We start from the raw sequence: 20654 nt of genomic DNA, 5'->3' as shown, positions 1-20654 counted from the left end.
ATATACAGGATGTACAGTCCATCACAGGAGCTAGGAGTACCAGCGGAGAGACAAGCCACACACATATTTACAGAGCTTTATCATCTTCTGTTTGGCAGTTAACACAGTGTCAGAAGACTTGACTAAAAACAGAATCATCACGAGTCATTATGTGTTATCCTTCTTTGTCAACAGAAAAACCCAGTGAGACCCACTGAATCTGGAATAAAATGTCCCCAGTGTTTTGTTGCAAAATATAACTCTGTAAATATACCACTCAAAAGACATTAAAGAACATATTTCCCAAGAATTGAATTTTTTTAAACTCCTCATGAGTAGTATAGCATATACACATACAAATATATGACTCAATACTGATGAAAGATCGACCCATGAGCTTTCTTATATCAGACACTTTAACCTGGAAGAGTACCATCCAGTTTAACAGGGCTTCACTGTATACAGGGTGACATATACATGTGTACACATCTACATCTTACACTGGGAAATGCACAAGTACAAACTGTGGAGACTTGAGGTCATGTGAACACTACAGGACTTGCACAGCTGAACATCTCCTACGATTCCCCTACATCAAACTGTCCCCTCCACCATCCCATTGACTTGCACAGCTGAACATCTCCTACCATTCCCTTACATCAGACTGTCCCCTCCACCATCCTATTGACTTGTACAGCTGAACATCTCCTACCATTCCCTTACATCAGACTGTCCCCTCCACCATCCTATTGACTTGTACAGCTGAACATCTCCTACCATTCCCTTACATCAGACTGTCCCCTCCACCATCCTATTGACTTGTACAGCTGAACATCTCCTACCATTCCCTTACGTCAGACTGTCTCCTCCACCATCCTATTGAATACATAGCTGAACATCTCCTACCATTCCCTTACATCAGACTGTCCCCTCCACCATCCTCTTGACAGACGTAACAACACACACAGCAAAACGTCTGCTACATCATCCCCACCACCTTCCTGACCTTGTCCAGAACAAGAGGAATGTTCTGTCGGTAAAGTCGTTCGTTACTCAAGTCAATGTAGCTCTGTCTCAGAAGCAACCTCTTCACCTGAGCTGGCGCCGTCTCGATGGGCACAAAACGGAGGAGGAGGGGTATGATTGGTTTGTTATAGTTCTCCGCCAGACCTAGATCCTTCACACAGTTGTCACTTTGTAGATATTTTGGTGTGATGCAGCAGAGCACGACCGCTGATGACTTCATTGTCCGCTGGATCTGTCCCTGTAATGTGTCGTTGCCCGTATCCAAGTTGGTGTAGGTGGCGCTGCTTCTTGTGCTGCGACTGCTGTGACCGCGAGGTAGGTTCACGCTGATATCTGCCCAACACACGAGACCTGCCCGTTCCAGGTACATCTGAATCTCCTCCACCTTGCTCTGCATGTCCCACTGGTAGCTGGAACAGGGAAATATAACAGGTATCATGTTGGTAGCTGGAACAGGGAAATATAACAGGCATCATGTTGGTAGCTGGAACAGGGAAATATAACAGGCATCATGTTGGTAGCTGGAACAGGGAAATATAACAGGCATCATGTTGGTAGCTGGAACAGGGAAATATTACAGGTATCATGTTGGTAGCTGGAACAGGGAAATATAACAGGAATCATGTTGGTAGCTGGAACAGGGAAATATAACAGGAATCATGTTGGTAGCTGGAACAGGGAAATATAACAGGAATCATGTTGGTAGCTGGAACAGGGAAATATAACAGGTATTATGTTGGTAGCCGGAACAGGGAAATATAACAGGAATCATGTTGGTAGCTGGAACAGGGAAATATAACAAGTATTATGTTGGTAGCTGGAACAGGGAAATATAACAGGCATCATGTTGGTAGCTGGAACAGGGAAATATAACAGGTATTATGTTGGTAGCTGGAACAGGGAAATATAACAGGCATCATGTTGGTAGCTGGAACAGGGAAATATAACAGGCATCATGTTGGTAGCTGGAATAGGGAAATATAACAGGTATCATGTTGGTAGCTGGAACAGGGAAATATAACAGGCATCATGTTGGTAGCTGGAACAGGGAAATATAACAGGCATCATGTTGGTAGCTGGAACAGGGAAATATAACAGGTATCATGTTGGTAGCTGGAACAGGGAAATATAATATAACAGGTATCATGTTGGTAGCTGGAACAGGGAAATATAACAGGTATCATTGTGGTAGCTGGAACAGGGAAATATAACAGGTATCATGTTGGTAGCTGGAACAGGGAAATACATTGATACTGCATTGGAACAGGGAAATATAACAGGTATCATGTTGGTAGCTGGAACAGGGAAATATAACAGGTATCATGTTGGTAGCTGGAACAGGGAAATATAACAGGTATCATGTTGGTAGCTGGAACAGGGAAATATTACAGGTATTATGTTGGTAGCTGGAACAGGGAAATATAACAGGTATCATGTTGGTAGCTGGAACAGGGAAATACATTGATACTGCATTGGAACAGGGAAATATAACAGGTATCATGTTGGTAGCTGGAACAGGGAAATATTACAGGTATCATGTTGGTAGCTGGAACAGGGAAATAAGTTGATACTGCATTGGAACAGGGAAATATAACAGGTATAATGTTGGTAGCTGGAACAGGGAAATATAACAGGAATCATGTTGGTAGCTGGAATAGGGAAATATTACAGGTATCATGTTGGTAGCTGAAACAGGGAAATAAATTGATACTGCATTGGAACAGGGAAATATAACAGGTATCATGTTGGTAGCTGGAACAGGGAAAAATAATATAACAGGCATCATGTTGGTAGCTGGAACAGGGAAATATAACAGGTATTATGTTGGTAGTTGGAACAGGGAAATATAATATAACAGTCATCATGTTGGTAGCTGGAACAGGGAAATATAACAGGTATCATGTTGGTAGCTGGAACAGGGATATATAACAGGTATCATGTTGGTAGCTGGAACAGGGAAATATTACAGGTATCATGTTGGTAGCTGGAACAGGGAAATATAACAGGTATTATGTTGGTAGCTGGAACAGGGAAATATAATAGATACCATGTTATTAGATGGAAGAGGTAAGTATAAAAGATATGTTGATAGTCTTAGAAATGTTGATTCTTGAAAATCATCTGGATGTGCAAGTGTGCAAGTCGATAGAACGATATAAGAAAGTTGAAGTATGAAAGTTGTGAGACAATATTCAAAACCACCTTACCTGATAAAGACCATGGGATCTCCCTCGCTCCCCAGCAACGAGTTCACGTTGTCGGCTGAAACATCCAAACACTAGACATTGAAACCGACAACCACTTGAGGAAATATGTATAACTACTCCAGGTGAAATATGGAAACCTAAAACCACTTGGCATAAACATGCAATGATGAAACATAGAAACATGCAACCACTTGAAAGAAACATGTAGAAAACCAACATGGAAACACAAAACCACTTCACAGAAACATGCAGAAACACCATAGAAAAAAATGGAAATATGCAGAAACACACCAGATGAAACATGGAAACATGTAACCACTTAACAGAAATATGCAGAAACACACCAGATGAAACATGGGACACATGCAACCACTTAACAGAAATATGCAGAAACACACCAGATGAAACATGGAAACATGCAACCACTTAACAGAAACATGCAGAAACACACCTGATGAAACATGGAAACAGGTAACCACTTAACAGAAATATGCAGAAACACACCAGATGAAACATGGGACACATGCAACCATTTCACAGAAACCTGCAGAAACACACCAGATGAAACATGGAAACATGCAACCACTTCACAGAAACTTGCAGATACATTAGATGAAACTTGGAAACACGCGACCACTTTACAGAAACACACTAGATGAAACGTGGAAACATGCAACCACTTAACAGAAACCTGCAGAAACACACCTGATGAAACATGGACATATGCAACCACTTTACAGAAACATTCAGAAACACAGCTGATGAAACATGGGACACATGCAACCATTTCACAGAAACCTGCAGAAAAACACCTGATGAAACATGGAAACATGCAACCACTTAACAGAAACCTGCAGAAACACACCAGATGAAACATGGACATATGCAACCACTTTACAGAAACATTCAGAAACACAGCTGATGAAACATGGGACACATGCAACCATTTCACAGAAACCTGCAGAAAAACACCAGATGAAACATGGACACATGCAACCACTCTACAGAAACCTGTAGAAACACAGCTGATAAAACATGGAAACATGCAACCACTTTACAGAAATCTGCAGAAACACACCTGATGAAACATGGAAACATGCAACCACTTAACAGAAATATGCAGAAAAACACCAGATGAAACATGGAAACATGCATCCACTTCACAGAAACCTGCAGAAAAACACCAGATGAAACATGGAAACATGCAACCACTTCACAGAAACTTGCAGATATATTAGATGAAACTGGAAATGTGCAACCACTTTACAGAAACCTGGAGAAACACACCTGATGAAACATGGAAACATACAACCATTAGACATAAACATTCAGAAACACACCAGATGAAACATGGAAACATGCATCCACTTCACAGAAACCTGCAGAAACACACCTGATGAAACATAGAACACCACAGATAAAACATGGAAACATGCAACCATTTCACAGAAATATGCAGAAACACACCAGATGAAACATGGAAACATACAACCATTAGACATAAACATTCAGAAACACACCAGATGAAACATGGAAACATGCATCCACTTCACAGAAACCTGCAGAAACACACCTGATGAAACATAGAACACCACAGATAAAACATGGAAACATGCAACCATTTCACAGAAATATGCAGAAACACACCAGATGAAACATGGAAACATACAACCATTAGACATAAACATTCAGAAACACACCAGATGAAACATGGAAACATGCAACCACTTAACAGAAACATTCAGAAACACACCAGATGAAACATGGAAAAACATGTCCTATGCAGTAAAACTTTGGAACAGAATGTTCTGTGCCTCCAATTCTAGCTGAGTTAGTTCACAATGGATCACAATTTACAACTGCCCTTTCTGTCTAGTGACATTGACCTTCAATAGAAATTCAGCCAGAATATTACTGCTTCAAAATCCACACCATGGAGTCATGTTCACCAAATGTCTAACTGTTGCATCTGTGCAGTGAACACATGTGGAATTTTCAGAATTCACTGTGAAATGTCTCACCTTGAGATAGTATTTCACCTTGTAAGTATTTCAAGAACATTCCCAGGGGTTGTTGTATTTAGCGACAATCAATATATACCTTTCTCTGTGACCTACACCACTCATGAGCATATACATTGTTCAGCCCCACCCCCAGATGGCATATCTGTCTCACCAACCTACAGCGAATTCATCTGGAAGTGGTTGTAAACAAACAATTGTTCAGCCTATGATCTTGAGAAACCTGATATGCATAAACAAATAAGTTGAATACATTTACAATACTGTTAAGGAGATAGTCCTTCATTTCACGGAATATAAAGGAGATGGCCATACATTTCACAGTGCCATAAGGAACGCCCAACATTTCACAGTGCCATAAGGAACGCCAAACATTTCACAGTGCCATAAGGAACGCCCAACATTTCACAGTGCCATAAGGAACGTCCAACATTTCACAGGTCTGTTAAGGAGATAACCCTACACTTCATAGGCAGGGCTCCAGATAATTTTTCAACATCAAGAGTACGTACTCTTTATTTTTTCAATATAGGAGTACTGGAAAAACCTAACAGTACATTTAGAGCACTGAATGGAATTTAATGGTGCATCAGTAATCTTGTGTTTCGTTTCATATATGCACCACAACATTGTTACTCTTGTGCAAACAGGTCAATAAACAATAAAACAATACCTTTTCAGATGAATTAATGTCTGATAATGATTCTAAGGCTGTACGACTCATTGCTGTGGTGCGGATTTGCTACGTTTTCTTAATTGTTTCCTTCCGTATCGTGCATATTCTTTATCCATACATACGCTGATACGGCCCTTAACTGGAGCCCTGACAGTGCTAACTAACTTGGCATAATGATACTTGCAGCTCAACGTTCTCAGCCTCTATTCCCAATCTAAATATGACCTTCACTTGGAGCCATACATCACTGAATTGAAAAACAAATACTTAAATATGTGCGTACTGCAAATTTCGAATTTCCCATAACAATCTGAAGATAAACAAATTTAGATGTAACAAAGATATCCCCATAACAGACTATTTGTGCACGGTATGTAATGCCTTGGAAGTTGAACGCGAGAACCACTGTCTTTTTTTAATGTAAATATTTCGAATGTTGGCGTGAAAAATATTTGGTACAACTTTGAAGAGTGTATAGAGGTCCATTAACCTTAGAATCTATTTTCAAATCCAGAAGCAGTCAGGTAATATATTTTACTGCTTTATTTCTGCATAATGTATTCCAAACAAAAACTGGATCCAGTTGACCACTGTACATCTATTTATACAACTGTATAACTGTATTATAGGCCACTAGGCTGATATTACGCAAATAAACTGTCTGTCTGTTTGCTATGTCACTTGGAGAGAGCCCTACATTTCACAGGGCTAACATCGAGGTAGTCCTACACTTCACAGGGCTAACATGGAGAAAGCCCTACACTTCACAGAGCTAACTTGGAGAAAGCCCTACACTTCACAGAGCTAACTTGGAGAAAGCCCTACACTTCACAGGGCTAACATGGAGATAGCCCTACACTTCACAGGGCTAACATGGAGATAGCCCTACACTTCACAGGGCTAACATGGAGATAGCCCTACACTTCACAGGGCTAACATGGAGATATCCCTACACTTCACAGAGCTAACATGGAGATAGCCCTACACTTCACAGGGCTAACATGGAGATAGCCCTATACTTCACAGGGCTAACATCGAGATATCCCTACACTTCATAGGGTTAACATGGAGATAGCCCTACACTTCACAGGGCTAACATGGAGATAGCCCTACACTTCACAGGGCTAACATGGAGATAGCCCTACACTTCACAGGGCTAACATGGAGATAGCCCTACACTTCACAGGGTTAACATGGACATAGCCCTACACTTCACAGGGCTAACATCGAGATAGCCCTACACTTCACAGGGGCTAACATCGAGGTAGCCCTACACTTCAGAGCTAACATCACTACACTTCACAGGGCTAACATGGAGATAGCCCTACACTTCACAGGGTTAACATGGAGATAGCCCTACACTTCACAGGGCTAACATGGAGATAGCCCTACACTTCATAGGGTTAACATGGAGATAGCCCTACACTTCACAGGGTTAACATGGAGATAGCCCTACACTTCACAGGGCTAACATGGAGATAGCCCTACACTTCACAGGGCTAACATGGAGATAGCCCTACACTTCACAGGGCTAACATCGAGGTAGCCCTACACTTCACAGGGCTGAAAAGGAGAAAGCCCTACACTTCACAGGGCTAACTTGGAGAAAGCCCTACACTTCACAGGGCTAACATGGAGATAGCCCTACACTTCACAGGGCTAACATGGAGATAGCCCTACACTTCACAGGGCTAACATGGAGATAGCCCTATACTTCACACGGCTAACATCGAGATAGCCCTACACTTCACAGGGCTAACATGGAGATAGCCGTACACTTCACAGTGTTAACATCGATATAGCCCTACACTTCACAGGGCTAACACAGGGCTGAAACGGAGATATCCCTACACTTCACAGTGTGATATAAGATGAAACCCTTTAACTTCATAAGCTAAAACAGGGCAAGGGAGATGGTCTCAAAATCCAAGTGCAGAAGCAATAGTAAAAAGAACTTCAGTTTAAACATATTGTGTTTGCTTAATATAACACATGTTGTAGTTGCTTTATTGCGAATAATAATTTCAAGAGAACAATAATTCAGCATTTAAAAAACACATTTGGCTAAAACATTGTTAAAGCACTTATTATCAATTGAAGAATATTTCATTTTATATTGTCTATATTGTCACATCTAAGAGAGTCACACACAAAAAGATTAGTACCTATTAAACAATAATACATGAATGTCTTGTGGAAGCTGATTGTTATTTAAAGAGGCCCTTAGAGTATAAATAAGTGAAGGCACTACCACCACGTTAGAGTGTTCATGTGTCTGTGTTTGTTTAATGACACAATCAGTGTCACCCATGTAACTACCTTACATGGATGGTCAAATGGCCTTACATGGGTGGTCCAATAGCCTTACATGGGTGGTCCAACAACCTTACATGGGTGGTCCAATGGCCTTACATGGGTGGTCCAATAGCCTCACATGGGTGGTCCAATGGCCTTACATGGGTCGTCCAATGGCCTTACATGGGTGGTCATGGAGTCATACATTGGTGGTCCAACGGCCTTACATGGGTGGTCCAATGACCTTACATGGGTCGTCCAATGGTCTTACATGGGTCGTCCAATGGCCTTACATGGGTGGTCCAACAGCCTTACATTGGATGGTCCAACAGCCTTACATGGCTGTTCCAATGGCCTTACATGGGTGTTCCAATGGCCTTACATGGGTGGTCCAGCAGCCTTTCATTGGTGGTCTAACAACCTTACATGGGTGGTCCAATGGCCTTACATGGGTGGTCCAGTAGTCTTACATTGGTGGTCCAGCAGTCTTACATGGGTGGGTGGTCCAATGGCCTTACATGGGTGGTCCAACAGCCTTACATGGGTGGTCCAACATCCTTACATGGATGGTCCAATGGCCTTACATGGGTGGCCTTACATGGGTGGTCCAGCAGCCTTACATGGGTGGTCCAGCAGCCTTACATTGGTGGTCTAACAACCTTACATGGGTGGTCCAACTACCTTACACTGGTGGTCCAATGGCCTTACATGGGTGGTCTAGCAGCCTTACATTGGATGGTCCAACAGCCTTACATGGATGGTCCAACAGCCTTACATGGATGGTCAAATGGCCTTACATGGGTGGTCCAATGGCCTTACATGGGTGGTCCAATGGCCTTACATGGGTGGTCCAATGGCCTTACATGGGTGGTCCAACAGCCTTACATAGGTGGTCCAACATCCTCACATGGATGGTCCAATGGCCTTACATGGGTGTTACAATGGCCTTACATGGGTGGTCCAGCAGCCTTCCATTGGTGGTCTAACAACCTTACATGGGTGGTCCCACTACCTTACATGGTTGGTTGAACAGCCTTACATGGGTGGTCAATCTGCCTCACACTGGTGGTCCAATGGCCTTACATGGGTGGTCTAGCAGCCATAAATGGGTGGTCCAACAGCCTTACATGGGTGGTCAAACAGCCTTACATGGGTGGTCCAACGGCCTTACATGGGTGGTCAAATGGCCTTACATGGGTGGTCCAGCAGCCTTACATGGGTGGTCCAATGGCCTTACATGGGTGGTCCAACAGCAATACATAGGTGGTCCAACATCCTCACATGGATGGTCCAATGGCCTTACATTGGTGATCTAACAACCTTACATGGGTGGTCCCACTACCTTACATGGTTGGTTCAACAGCCTTACATGGGTGGTCAAACGGCCTTACACTGGTGGTCCAAGGGCCTTACATGGGTGGTCCAGCAGCCTTACATTGGATGGGCCAACAGCCTTACATGGGTGGTCCAACAGCCTTACATATGTGGTCCAATGGCCTTACATGGGTGGTCCTGCAGCCTCACATGGGTGGTCCAACAGCCTTACACTGGTGGTCCAACTGACTTCCATGGGTGGTCCAACAGCCTTGCATGGGTGGGCCAACGGCCTTACATGGGTGGTCCAACAGCCTTACATGGGTGGTCCAACAGCCTTACACTGGTGGTCCAAGTACCTTACATGGGTGGTCCAACTGCCTTACATGGGTGGTCCCACACTACCTTACATGGGTGGTCCCACTACTTTACATGGCTAGTCCTGCTCCCTTAAATAGGTCATTCCACTAGGTGGTCCTGCAGTCTTACATGGGTGGTCTTGAATCTGCTGTTGTTTTAGAAAATGTGCTTGTCATGTTTGATAATAGATTAATTAAACTATTCTCTGGGAAGTTGTACCATGGGAACTGCCTCTGAAACTGCCTCATACATCTCGGATATATTTCTTACCTTATATGATTCAAAAGAGTTGGTTTTTGCACTACAGCGTCAGCAATTTACAGTTAAATAAGGTGGCCTGTAAATAATGAAATGTCTGCAAGGCAACAAGTGGTTGACAGCAGAAACATCCCCCATGTTGTTGGATGAAACACATTCAACCAACACATACGGCCAGGGGATCTTATGATCTGTACATCAGTCTTTGCTATCTGTATGTTTGGGATGGAGAATACTGTGTTAAGGTTTGTCTGATATAACAGGGAGAAAACAGAGGCAAGAGTGGAGAGATGAGGCCTGCTTGTCAGCTTACCCTGGTTCACGCCAGTTGTAATGACATGAATGACTCATTAACAACCCATCTGAGATGAAAGCATCCATACTGAATGAGACCTGCTGGATTTTCACCAGTCCAGATCTTGGACAAACATAAATTCTCAATATGTCCTAAGAAGTGCTTACCCTGGTACTTTTGAATCATGTATCATTCAGGGCTCCAGGGCTCTGTGTATCACTGTGTATCACACTGCAGTGTAATTGATCTGAGGAATCGGTAGTTTTTCTCTCAGTTATTATGCAGTAAGACTTGCAATCCATAGACTAATCAAAGTTACTAACTTAAAAATATGTCATGAGCTGTAACCATGGTAACTGTGAGGTCAATACACAATGGAAAGTAGTAGATGTTGCACACAGCGAAGCAACTACAGGAGGTCTACACGGAGAAGGTATCAGAGAAGGGAGAGTGTGATGGGTCAGTCACAACTTCACCAACAGAGTACATTCGAGAGTAGGCAGGAGATGCTACGTGGCACTCCGTCTAGGCTAGTTAATGCTACATCACCAACAGAGTGCATTAGAGAGTAGGCAGGAGATACTACGTGGCATTCCGTCTAGGCTAGTTGATGCTAGGGCACCTGAGGACTACTGAATACTGTTATGCAAGTAAATTGTAAAACATCACCTTCGTCCTAAAATATGCGCAGCAAAAAGAGAAAAAAATATCATTAGCAAATTGTAAATGCATATCTGCCAGAAGCCGACTTTACTATAACACAAGCTCAATCTGCTTTACTATAACACAAGCTCGGCATAACTTACTATAACACAAGCTCGGCATAACTTACTATAACACAAGCTCGACATAGCTGACTATATTGCTTGTTTCTTTGTTGTTTAACGCTGCACTCAGCAACATTCCAGCTATATGATGGTGGTCTGAAAGTAGCTGAGTCAGGACATGTGTGGTTCAGTGATCAACAGCATGAGCATTGATCTGTACAATTGGTGTATGATGACATGTGTCAACCAAGTCACCGAGCCTGACCACCTGATCCCGTCAGTCGCCTCTTACGACAAGCATGAGCTGCACAGGTCCTACCTTACCATAACACCATAACATAAGCTCAGCCTGCCTTGCAATACCATGAGCTCATAACTTATAATATTCTCGTCATATATGCCTTGAAACTTCTTTCTTTCCAAAGTAGATCAACAGATAATTATGAATCCATGATTGGACATACCACAAAACAATGCGTCAGTTTCCTTTATATAGCTTATAGTCCGTTTGGCTCAAAAGCGGACCGATGAATTGCAATCTAACTCGAAAACTAATAAACATAAAATACTCAACGAAACGCTGATCATAATCAAAACATCATACCCACTCTGTGAGGTTTTTGCAGAATTTTTGTCCTAAAAATAAAAAAGTTGTTTAACAAACTATCATTAAAATATTGACACAGTTCACTGTTTGTTACGAGGGAGGAGTGCAGAGAAAGGGACAGCCAGGTGTTCGAAAACAGATGGAGAATAGGTTATTGAATAAATAACTTTGTCTGTGAACGTGCTTCTCGAACACCTGGCTGTCCCTTTCTCTGCACTCCTTCCTCGTAACAAACAGTGAACTGTGTCAATATTTTAATGATAGTTTGTTAAACATCTTTTTTATTTTTAGGACAAAAATTCTGCAAAAACCTCACAGAGTGGGTATGATGTTTTGATTATGATCAGCGTTTCATTGAGTATGTTATGTTTATTAGTTTTCGAGTTAGATTGCAATTCATCGATCGGTCCGCTTTTGAGCCAAACGGACTGTATATACCGGTAACACAAATTTAGAGAAGGCTTTAAAATGATTATACATCACCTGTGATCCTGTTTAAAACAATAATGATGATATTAAAGGATTAAAAAAGGGTGCAAGTTTTAACCTGAGTATAAATTTTGAACTGAGAATATTGTCTGACTACCAGCAGAGATAAGTCAGTCAAAATGAAGCGTGAAGAAAGCGCTCCTGCTTGTGCATGAAAGCTGGTGATGTGTCAAGATGTTACAACACAGTGTCAGTTCAGCAGTACAGATATATCTATATCATAGCCTTAGTGACACCAATATAGTACACACACCGTTGCAGTGTAACCTGGAAATACTCAGATAATCTTAATGAGTGATTTTATTGTGGTTTAAAAATGTGTGAATCTCGGTTGTCGTTCCTTCAGCTCTGTTGTCAAGTGTAAGCTTAATGAATATCAAGACAGCAAAAATATATTGAGGCAGTGTGCAAGAAAAACATGTTCAACTTCTTTTTGCAACATGTGCAACATTGGCAGACAGTGTCTGTAAGTTTCCAAAAATATTTTATTTCATGGCATTGTGTATTTCATATTTTATTTCAGTTATCAAAAAATCAGTAACAATTAAACAAAATTTCAGAGGATATACGTCATATGCATGACAGATGAAAAGTTAAGACTTAGCTGACCATAGATTAACTTCAGAAGAGCTAAGGGAGCAACCATTCGATATCCTTGGGTAATGGGGGGTAGAGATATACCAGTCAAGCTCCTATTTCTGTGATGTTTTTTTTAAAAATATGCCTCAAATTGGAGAAAAAAATGAGACCTTTCCTTGCAGTCAAATGTCCAAAGAATAGATTTTCTATTTAGATTTTTTTAACACTTACATGGTTGAGAAAAATATCATATTTCATGATACATAATTCATGATGGTAAAAATATTTGAACTCATTTGAAATCATTACGATAGGATATGCTCGTATCACACCAAAATCAACTGAAACAGCCTTGATGTGGTTGATTGAAATATCCATGTGTTTGAACATAGAGTGTTGGACTCTCACACTAGTATTTGATGGTACTTGGGTCTAATCAGGGACAGTTTGAGAATGGACTCAATATCTTTGGGAGATGTGGCTTAACATCAATGTGCTTCCTGTATGAAAACTAAGCATCATGTGTAATGCCATGATGTGTGCATGGTATAGAAAACTGTCGACAAGATGGTAGCAGGTAACAGGCGGATCGGGAAGTGAACAACTGCAGAAATTCTGTATAATTTGACTTTGATAGCGGGCATGCCTTCACAACCACATACAAACACACACACATGCTACAGATGAGAGACAGGTGGTGATTTACTACCTACTTCGGCAGCCAGCTAGCACCTCCAGTGGCTTTAGTCCATCAGCCATCTTGTTCAGGTACGTCTGTTCCAGAACCACACCAGGAACACGGCGCAGTGGCTTGATGTGGTGTTCTAGAACATCCAGACTCTCCGTGTACATCTTGGTCTCGAAGTCAATGGCTGGACACTCACCTATAACGATGGTTTTCATCAATTTCAGTATTACACAAACCAATCAAACGACCAATGACTTTGGAACTCTTGCACAACCAACAGGAAAACAATAGTTTGACAATTGATGTTTATGTCAAATAACACTTGCTCCCTGGATGATTCTGTGCCAACCCTCCCAGGTTAGAATATGTTTCCTGTGACTGTTGCTCATGACATCAATCACCAGGGGGTGGAAATAACCCATTGCCCGACGTCCCAGTCTAGTGTTTTTTTCTGTCGGGCAAGCAAATTTGTATATCACACAGTACCGGTGTCCAGTTAACTTTCCAATGTTAATTATGTTGTTTATTTAAAAAATCAAAAAGAAAATCGGCCAGTATAGTGGACAAATTATCAGGGCAAGTGATTTTACATGTGCCACTGTACCGGAGTTCACGAACAATTTTAAAGTTATTTCCACCCCCTGATCACTGGTTTGAATGGCCCTTGCCTGCTAAATTCTAGGTCACTGTCATGTTGCTGGAATATTGCCACAGTAACCAACCAACCAATAAATGTATTGATAAATTACATCACATCAAAATACTTGTACATCTTGAGTGTGGGAGTTCAGGTTTAGCGCTGCTTTCAACATCGTTTCAGTTCTACCAAATCAGGTCCGTTTGATACAGGAGGAAAGCCTGAAGTAATGCATGTCTGAGACATTTATCACAATTCTGAAACCCACGAGCAAGGATATGGTGCTGACAACCTTGAAACACAATCAGGGGTAACAAGGATTTAAAACCATAAACACAAGATTCTGGCACACCTAAGGGACACAACTCATCGTAGTGAATTGCAGTTCCTCAGACAACAGAGTTACCTGTGCCCACTTGATTTACTACACTTTAGTCTTTACAATGCTTACCGAGGACAGCCTTCAGGGACACTCTTAGATTGGTCCAAACATTCTTGAACATAGACGTCACCAGCTTCTTCCCCAGCCAATCAGCAAACAGGACTTCGTGGAAGACAAACGGTGACCCTGTAGATGCTTCGGTCATAAGAACAATCACATGGGTTGCTGTGGCGATTTGGGGGCCATTGATTTGAAGGAACTCTTCTTTAGACCTGCCCAGTTTCAATCCATCATGGTGAATGACCTGGAAAACAAACAAGTTTTGTAACTGACACTGTTTACTCACAAATCTTATACTCCTTTACCATTGTTTACACCCTGTCATGACAGGTCGCAACTCCAGTGCATGACCTGCAGAGTGAGTGAGTGAGTGAGTGAGTGAGTGAGTGAGTGAATGAAGGAGGGAGAAAGAGATACAGACAGACAGAGAGAGAAAGAGTCAGAGAGAATGTTTTTTTGTTGCATCAGGAATCATGAATGTCACATCCGGAGACACCAGATGTGGGCTTCACACAATGTTCCCATTCATGAAATTGAACTTGGGTCTTCGGTGTGACATGTAAACCAAGGGCTTTATAAAAGACAACATTTCAAACTTTCCCTAATTCAGTCCTATCCTTCCCCAAATATGATCCCATACTTCCCTCAATTCAGTCTCCTTGAACATGTTAAAGACAAGCCTTTAGTTCTGCTATTACACTCCCATATTTCATTAAAGTTCCATGCTCCCTTAAAAACAGACCTAAACTCGCTTAATGATAATCCTATACTACCTTAAACATGTTAAAGACAACCCAGTAATTCCCCAAATACAGTCCAACAAGGATAATCTTATAATTACCCAACACAATCCCACAGTCCCTCAAAAACAATATTAAATTCCCCTAAAGACATTACTATAGTCCATTAAGACAATCCTTTAATTCCTGTAATACAGTAACATACTCCCTAAGAAGACAATGCTTTAATTCCCTTTATACTGTAACATACTCAACAGAAAGACAATCCATAATTAATTCCTGTAATCATGGTAATACTGTTCAATACTCCCTTCAAGACAATTGTATGCTTTCTACACACAAAAACAATCCTATATTTCCCCAAAAGAAGAACCCCTTATAGAGTCCCTTGGTATTAACTGGTTCAGCAACTCTGATGGGAATATTTTACAAGTATTGTGTCTGGTAATAACTTCAGTTATACCTCAGTAAGTGTACACTAAGGGTGTATTGTTCCATACAATATTAGCTCTGAGTAGACACACTGTACATACACCATTGCCTGGGCTTATAGTCTAATGCTTCATGGTAAACAATGGACGCCACAACTGGCGATAAATGGAAATATTTATTCATAGTATGCGGCAGTTGTAGTATTAGTGATACTGATGTCAGTGTGTAATGCATGACAGTGTTACTTAATATCTGTGTACACATCTTGTTGCAGAGTATTACATTGTAGTTTGTTACATAATGCTTACACAGCGTTGTATTTGTCTATTGTGCCACACTGTAGCAGTCAGCTAGGTCATTATTGATGTTATTCACTCCACAACAAGCCATCCAAATAATTTTACATTAACTACTCTCAAATTCGCAAAAAATAATGGCATGTTCATGAGTCTATTGTCTGTCTCACAGTGGCTGAACTACATTATTTTCTCTACTGCCTAAGCCTCCCTGCAATGGTAAAGCCCTAAACATGCTAAAAGTCTATATTCCTCAGGTTCAGTCCAGTCTCACTGGGGCTCTTTTTCAATTTCAATGGGACTGTTTGTTAGTATACAAATTATATATATTCAGAGACAAAGCGTCAAATGAGTCAATATCAGACTCAGTTGCTACAAACTATCAGAATGCCTCTTCAGATGCAGACATTTTTTAAACAGATAATGCTGATAATAATCAAATCAGTTCACACCCACCTTTATTTACTAAACAAATTATTTTACCTAACTATAATCATGACAATCATGTAATGTAGTAAACACAACAGCCATCCTATGTACATATTTCCTGAAACAATCATTAGGATCATCACCATTGACAGGCAACACCTACGCTGATCGGTTAAACACAATCAGTTGTGGGATCAGTGGCCGCTAGTACATACAGAACACATCTTTAAGCCTGTCAGTGTACACCCTCCAGAACAATGCTGGACTGCTAGTTACCATGCCATGTGTCACATGATCCTGTTTTTAGTGTACGACTTTAATTTGGTTGTTATTTACCCATCACTGATCACGTTGACACATTCTATGGAACAACACAACTACTAACATGTTTTCTTGGTGAAGCAAATTATACCATAGACAAACATAATGTGGGTTTAACATGTGTAGCAGTTTGTGTTTCAGTTAATATAATTTACGGAGGAATAGATTTCAGTTTCATGTCAAGAAATCGATCGTTAAACGTGATTTATTATTTTCCAATAATATTCATTCCGTATAAGTAATTATGTGAGATAATGACATAACACGACACTCAGGTCAGACAACAGAAATGGTTTCCAGGCATGTTGCCATGGTTCCTGGTTCAATACCTTCCTAACAGAGGTGTTTGTGTTGCCGAGTACTCTCAGATACCATTTGACAGTACTCAGCATCTACTGTATAATTCATTATTATTTACATGGAGGATATTGAAGACAAATGTTTTTCAGTATACATTTTTCTGGTCTCATCCATGTTGGTGATGGACATTCTATTCACAGCATGTTTGTTTCAACAAACTGTCACTGAGTGTCTGTCCTAGGCAACTGTGGACATTGACCAACCTGCTTTAAGTGGAGAATGAATGCAAAACTCAGTGAGTGAGTGAGTATGGTTTTACTCCGCTTTTAGCAATATTCCAGCAATATCACGGTGGGGGGCACCAGAAATGGGCTTCACACATAGTACCCATGGCAAATCTCAGTATTTGGTAAACTTTATCAAAACAAGAAAAATAGGTCTCTGTTGACAATAAAATGACAAGAATTTCGGTTTGATATTTTTACTATTCTATTGCAAGTAAATATGTTTGCTTCAGTTATTTAATTACTGATTACTCAGAATTCTACTCATCCCCTGTGTCAGGGCTCTCCAACAAATGTGTTGAATTACAACAAAATGACTAAGGGATGACTTACTACTGCCAGTTTTAGGGCAACTGAAGACAGCCTTTCTATCAAAACATTATTTCAGTGTTTTTTCAGCATGCCAAACAAGTTTTTCGAAGTGATTTCTTGTTACTCCTGACAGTAGGGCTGGGGGGCTTTGTTGTTGAAGTCACCAACCCAACCTGAGGCTGGTTTATAACACATATTACGATTTTGTCTTATTGGTTAGACTGAGCAGGAACTGAAATCTCCTAAACCAACATGCTATATTATCCTACAGGTTCCATATATGCCATCCTGGGGAGTTTATTGCCGTAACAGCTGTTCTTGAAATATTTTCCACAGCTGCGAAAATTCCCCTTACGTATCACATGGCATTTCTCAAAATATACTCAAATGGCCCCACTTTGACCACTGGTCTTTTATTAAAAGTGGGGAAATATTTTATAGTCATTCTTTGGTGTGTTAATTGTCAGTGTATGCTAAAATATGTTGATCTAAATTATTACAAAGAGAATCTAATAATTCAATGCACATTCTTTCCATGTGTATAAAAGCAATAGTTGACAGTGTGTTGTCATCATCAGGAAGTTGTGTTTTAGGTGAAATATTTTTCACCAATAAAGTCAAAATCTGTATAAACGGTATACAACAAAACAGGAAAACTCTCTCGATCAATCCATGAACTTCAAACATAGAATTCAGGCGACTATCTTTTATATAAGAAAATGTGTACATAAATATTCATCATTTTGAAATTTTAGAGATCAAATGTTGATTTATTAGTCTTGGATACAGGAATTTCCTGCAGGTTTTTTGTGATATTATTAACACTATCCTAATGACTAATGACCCTCAGTTTTATCTCTCAGATGCGTTAAGTCTAATAGAAACCCTTGACTTGAATATTTTACATATCATACAATTTCTGAAGGGGCATAATAATCCTAATAAACATGGTTAAGTAACTAGTACATCAATGCATCATCTCTGAGTAAAACTAAACATATGATGGCTTTTCCTATTACCCACCTGTAAGTTCTTCTTCCTGAGATCTGCCTTGATGTTCTGAGCCAGCCTGACGTCTGCTGGGTCATAAATCACATATACCACGTCAGGTTTAGCACGTTGTGCACGTGCCCGCAAGTGCCAGTTGTCTGGCTGTTTGTGTTCCTTGTCCAGCGTTTGTAAGATCTGTTGCATGATCTTCTTCCTGACCACTCGACTGTCCACCCCAAGGTACTTGACCATGTCGTGGTCGGTCAGCGACATGAGCAGAAACCCGTCCACCATGTTCTCGGCAAGACTCTGGCGGTAGAACTCTTTGATTCCGAGTTTGAACAACCATTCCTGCAAGTCTCCCACATTCCACTGACAGATCTTCTTCCGTCTGTATTCCCCGGTGAACTCGGCGTCGGGTGCACACAACGGGGTAGGGGGAGAGGCCAGTGTTGCAAACTTCTCCAGCTCTTCCATCACAGAACCAATCACAATAGATGTCTTCTCCGCCAGACTTAACTTTGCGTGAACAGTCAGATCTACCGCATCGTGCAGGATGCCACTGTAATGCTTTGGTACCTCGCTGTTTTCTATGTTATTGAACAGAATTGGGAAGAGGCGAACTGACGAGGGGTCTGTCTTATGCCTGTCTATCAGCGCCTTGCCCTCGTACACAGACACAGGGCACGTGAAGTAACTGTCGGATAATATGAGGATAGCTGCTCGACATTTCTCCACAGCTTCCATTCTTAGAGAAAACCAGCATGGACTTCCCGTGTTCTTCTCATCTTTGTCAAACCAAAGGTCGTCTGCCAGGTTGTTTTCCTTAAGTTGCTGGGCTGTTTCTACCACGAATCTCCGCTCCAGGAACCCAGCGTCTGGGGAGTATGACACGAATATCCCCTTCTTCGGTTTCTTGCTCTTTGAACTCGCTGTAGAATTTTGCGTTTTGAGAGGTTCTATTTTGTCGGATTCAGGTTTCTTGGGATTTTCTGGGTCCTTGACTTGCGGGGGTTCCTTAGCTTTGTCGTTTGACACAGAGTCGAATTGGTTGATGCTCTCCGGTTTGTCCCCTGCGATTGACTTCTTTATTTCTACAGAAATCTTCCCTACATCATTGTCGACAAGTTCCTCACTCTTACCCGTCTCTTCCTCTCGCGGGGTCTCCTTCTCCGGCACGTCAACGTGTTTATTGGACTCGTCATTCTGAATGACAGGTTCAGATGGTGCGTCCTTCTTTCCTTCCTCCATAATGTTGTTTTTGTCTGTCACTCCGATACCACCTCCGTCGGTTGTTTTGCCCATTCTCTCCCCACAAACACTTGACTTTTCACCTGTGGCGTATATCACCTCAACATGCCCCTCCGTATTACAATCTCACGTTGTCAGGCTATACAAACATATCCGCATGCTCGCAATTGTAGATGTACACTCAAATAATCGTCAAAACATTTGTCTTCACGTCAAATTCATCAATTATCTACAGTTCTGTCACATTTACTGGGCCGAGCGACGCGATTATGGCTTCCTGGCTTGGCTAGCAGCGCATAGAAACCAAACACAGCCTGGCTACGGATTCGTCACGAGTGGCTACGCTGTTCTGGCTGTTCCATTGTCCTCCTACGGTAGTGAGATCGATAATGTGTCAAGGCGGCCCTCTTTATTGCTGAGGTTAAGTTAAGTTATATTTAGGAACAAAGCTGTTGGTGAAAAAGGCCATAAACTACTGACACTCGAGGAGAAAATAATTAACCATACTTCAAAAAGGACTTTGAAAAACACACGTTTTCTTATCAACGTGCTCAAGTAGATTTTGCCTTGAATAAACCTGTCATTGACAAATTACGCCCAATTTGTTACCACAAAAGAAAAAGAGAGCTTTCGTCAGTAGGTTAAAGACCCTCCATACT

General features: G+C 41.3%; 1 protein-coding gene across 2 annotated transcripts; it reads right to left on the bottom strand.

Annotated features, from left to right (window-relative positions):
- Positions 1–850: 850 nt before the first annotated feature.
- Positions 851–20298, bottom strand: LOC124267578. Of its 2 annotated transcripts, XM_046702544.1 has the most exons (6): positions 18778–20298; positions 14650–14884; positions 13587–13757; positions 11101–11107; positions 3213–3267; positions 1044–1415 (listed from the first exon to the last, which is right to left on the bottom strand). In XM_046702544.1, exons 1-6 carry the CDS (start codon positions 20047–20049, stop codon positions 1170–1172), a joined length of 1986 nt encoding a protein of 661 aa, XP_046558500.1. In that variant the 5' UTR covers positions 20050–20298; the 3' UTR covers positions 1044–1169. The 2 variants fall into 2 exon arrangements, with proteins under 2 accessions (XP_046558492.1, XP_046558500.1); XM_046702536.1 differs by lacking the exon at positions 11101–11107 and having other exon boundaries at positions 851–1415.
- Positions 20299–20654: the final 356 nt, after the last annotated feature.

Source organism: Haliotis rubra, unplaced genomic scaffold, assembly GCF_003918875.1.
Source record: "Haliotis rubra isolate DU_JTF1 unplaced genomic scaffold, ASM391887v1 Scf1005, whole genome shotgun sequence".
NCBI classification, from domain to species: Eukaryota; Metazoa; Mollusca; class Gastropoda; order Lepetellida; family Haliotidae; genus Haliotis; species Haliotis rubra.
The sequence above is the reverse complement of the archived record's forward strand: the minus strand, read 5'-3'. Positions and strand labels throughout refer to the sequence as shown.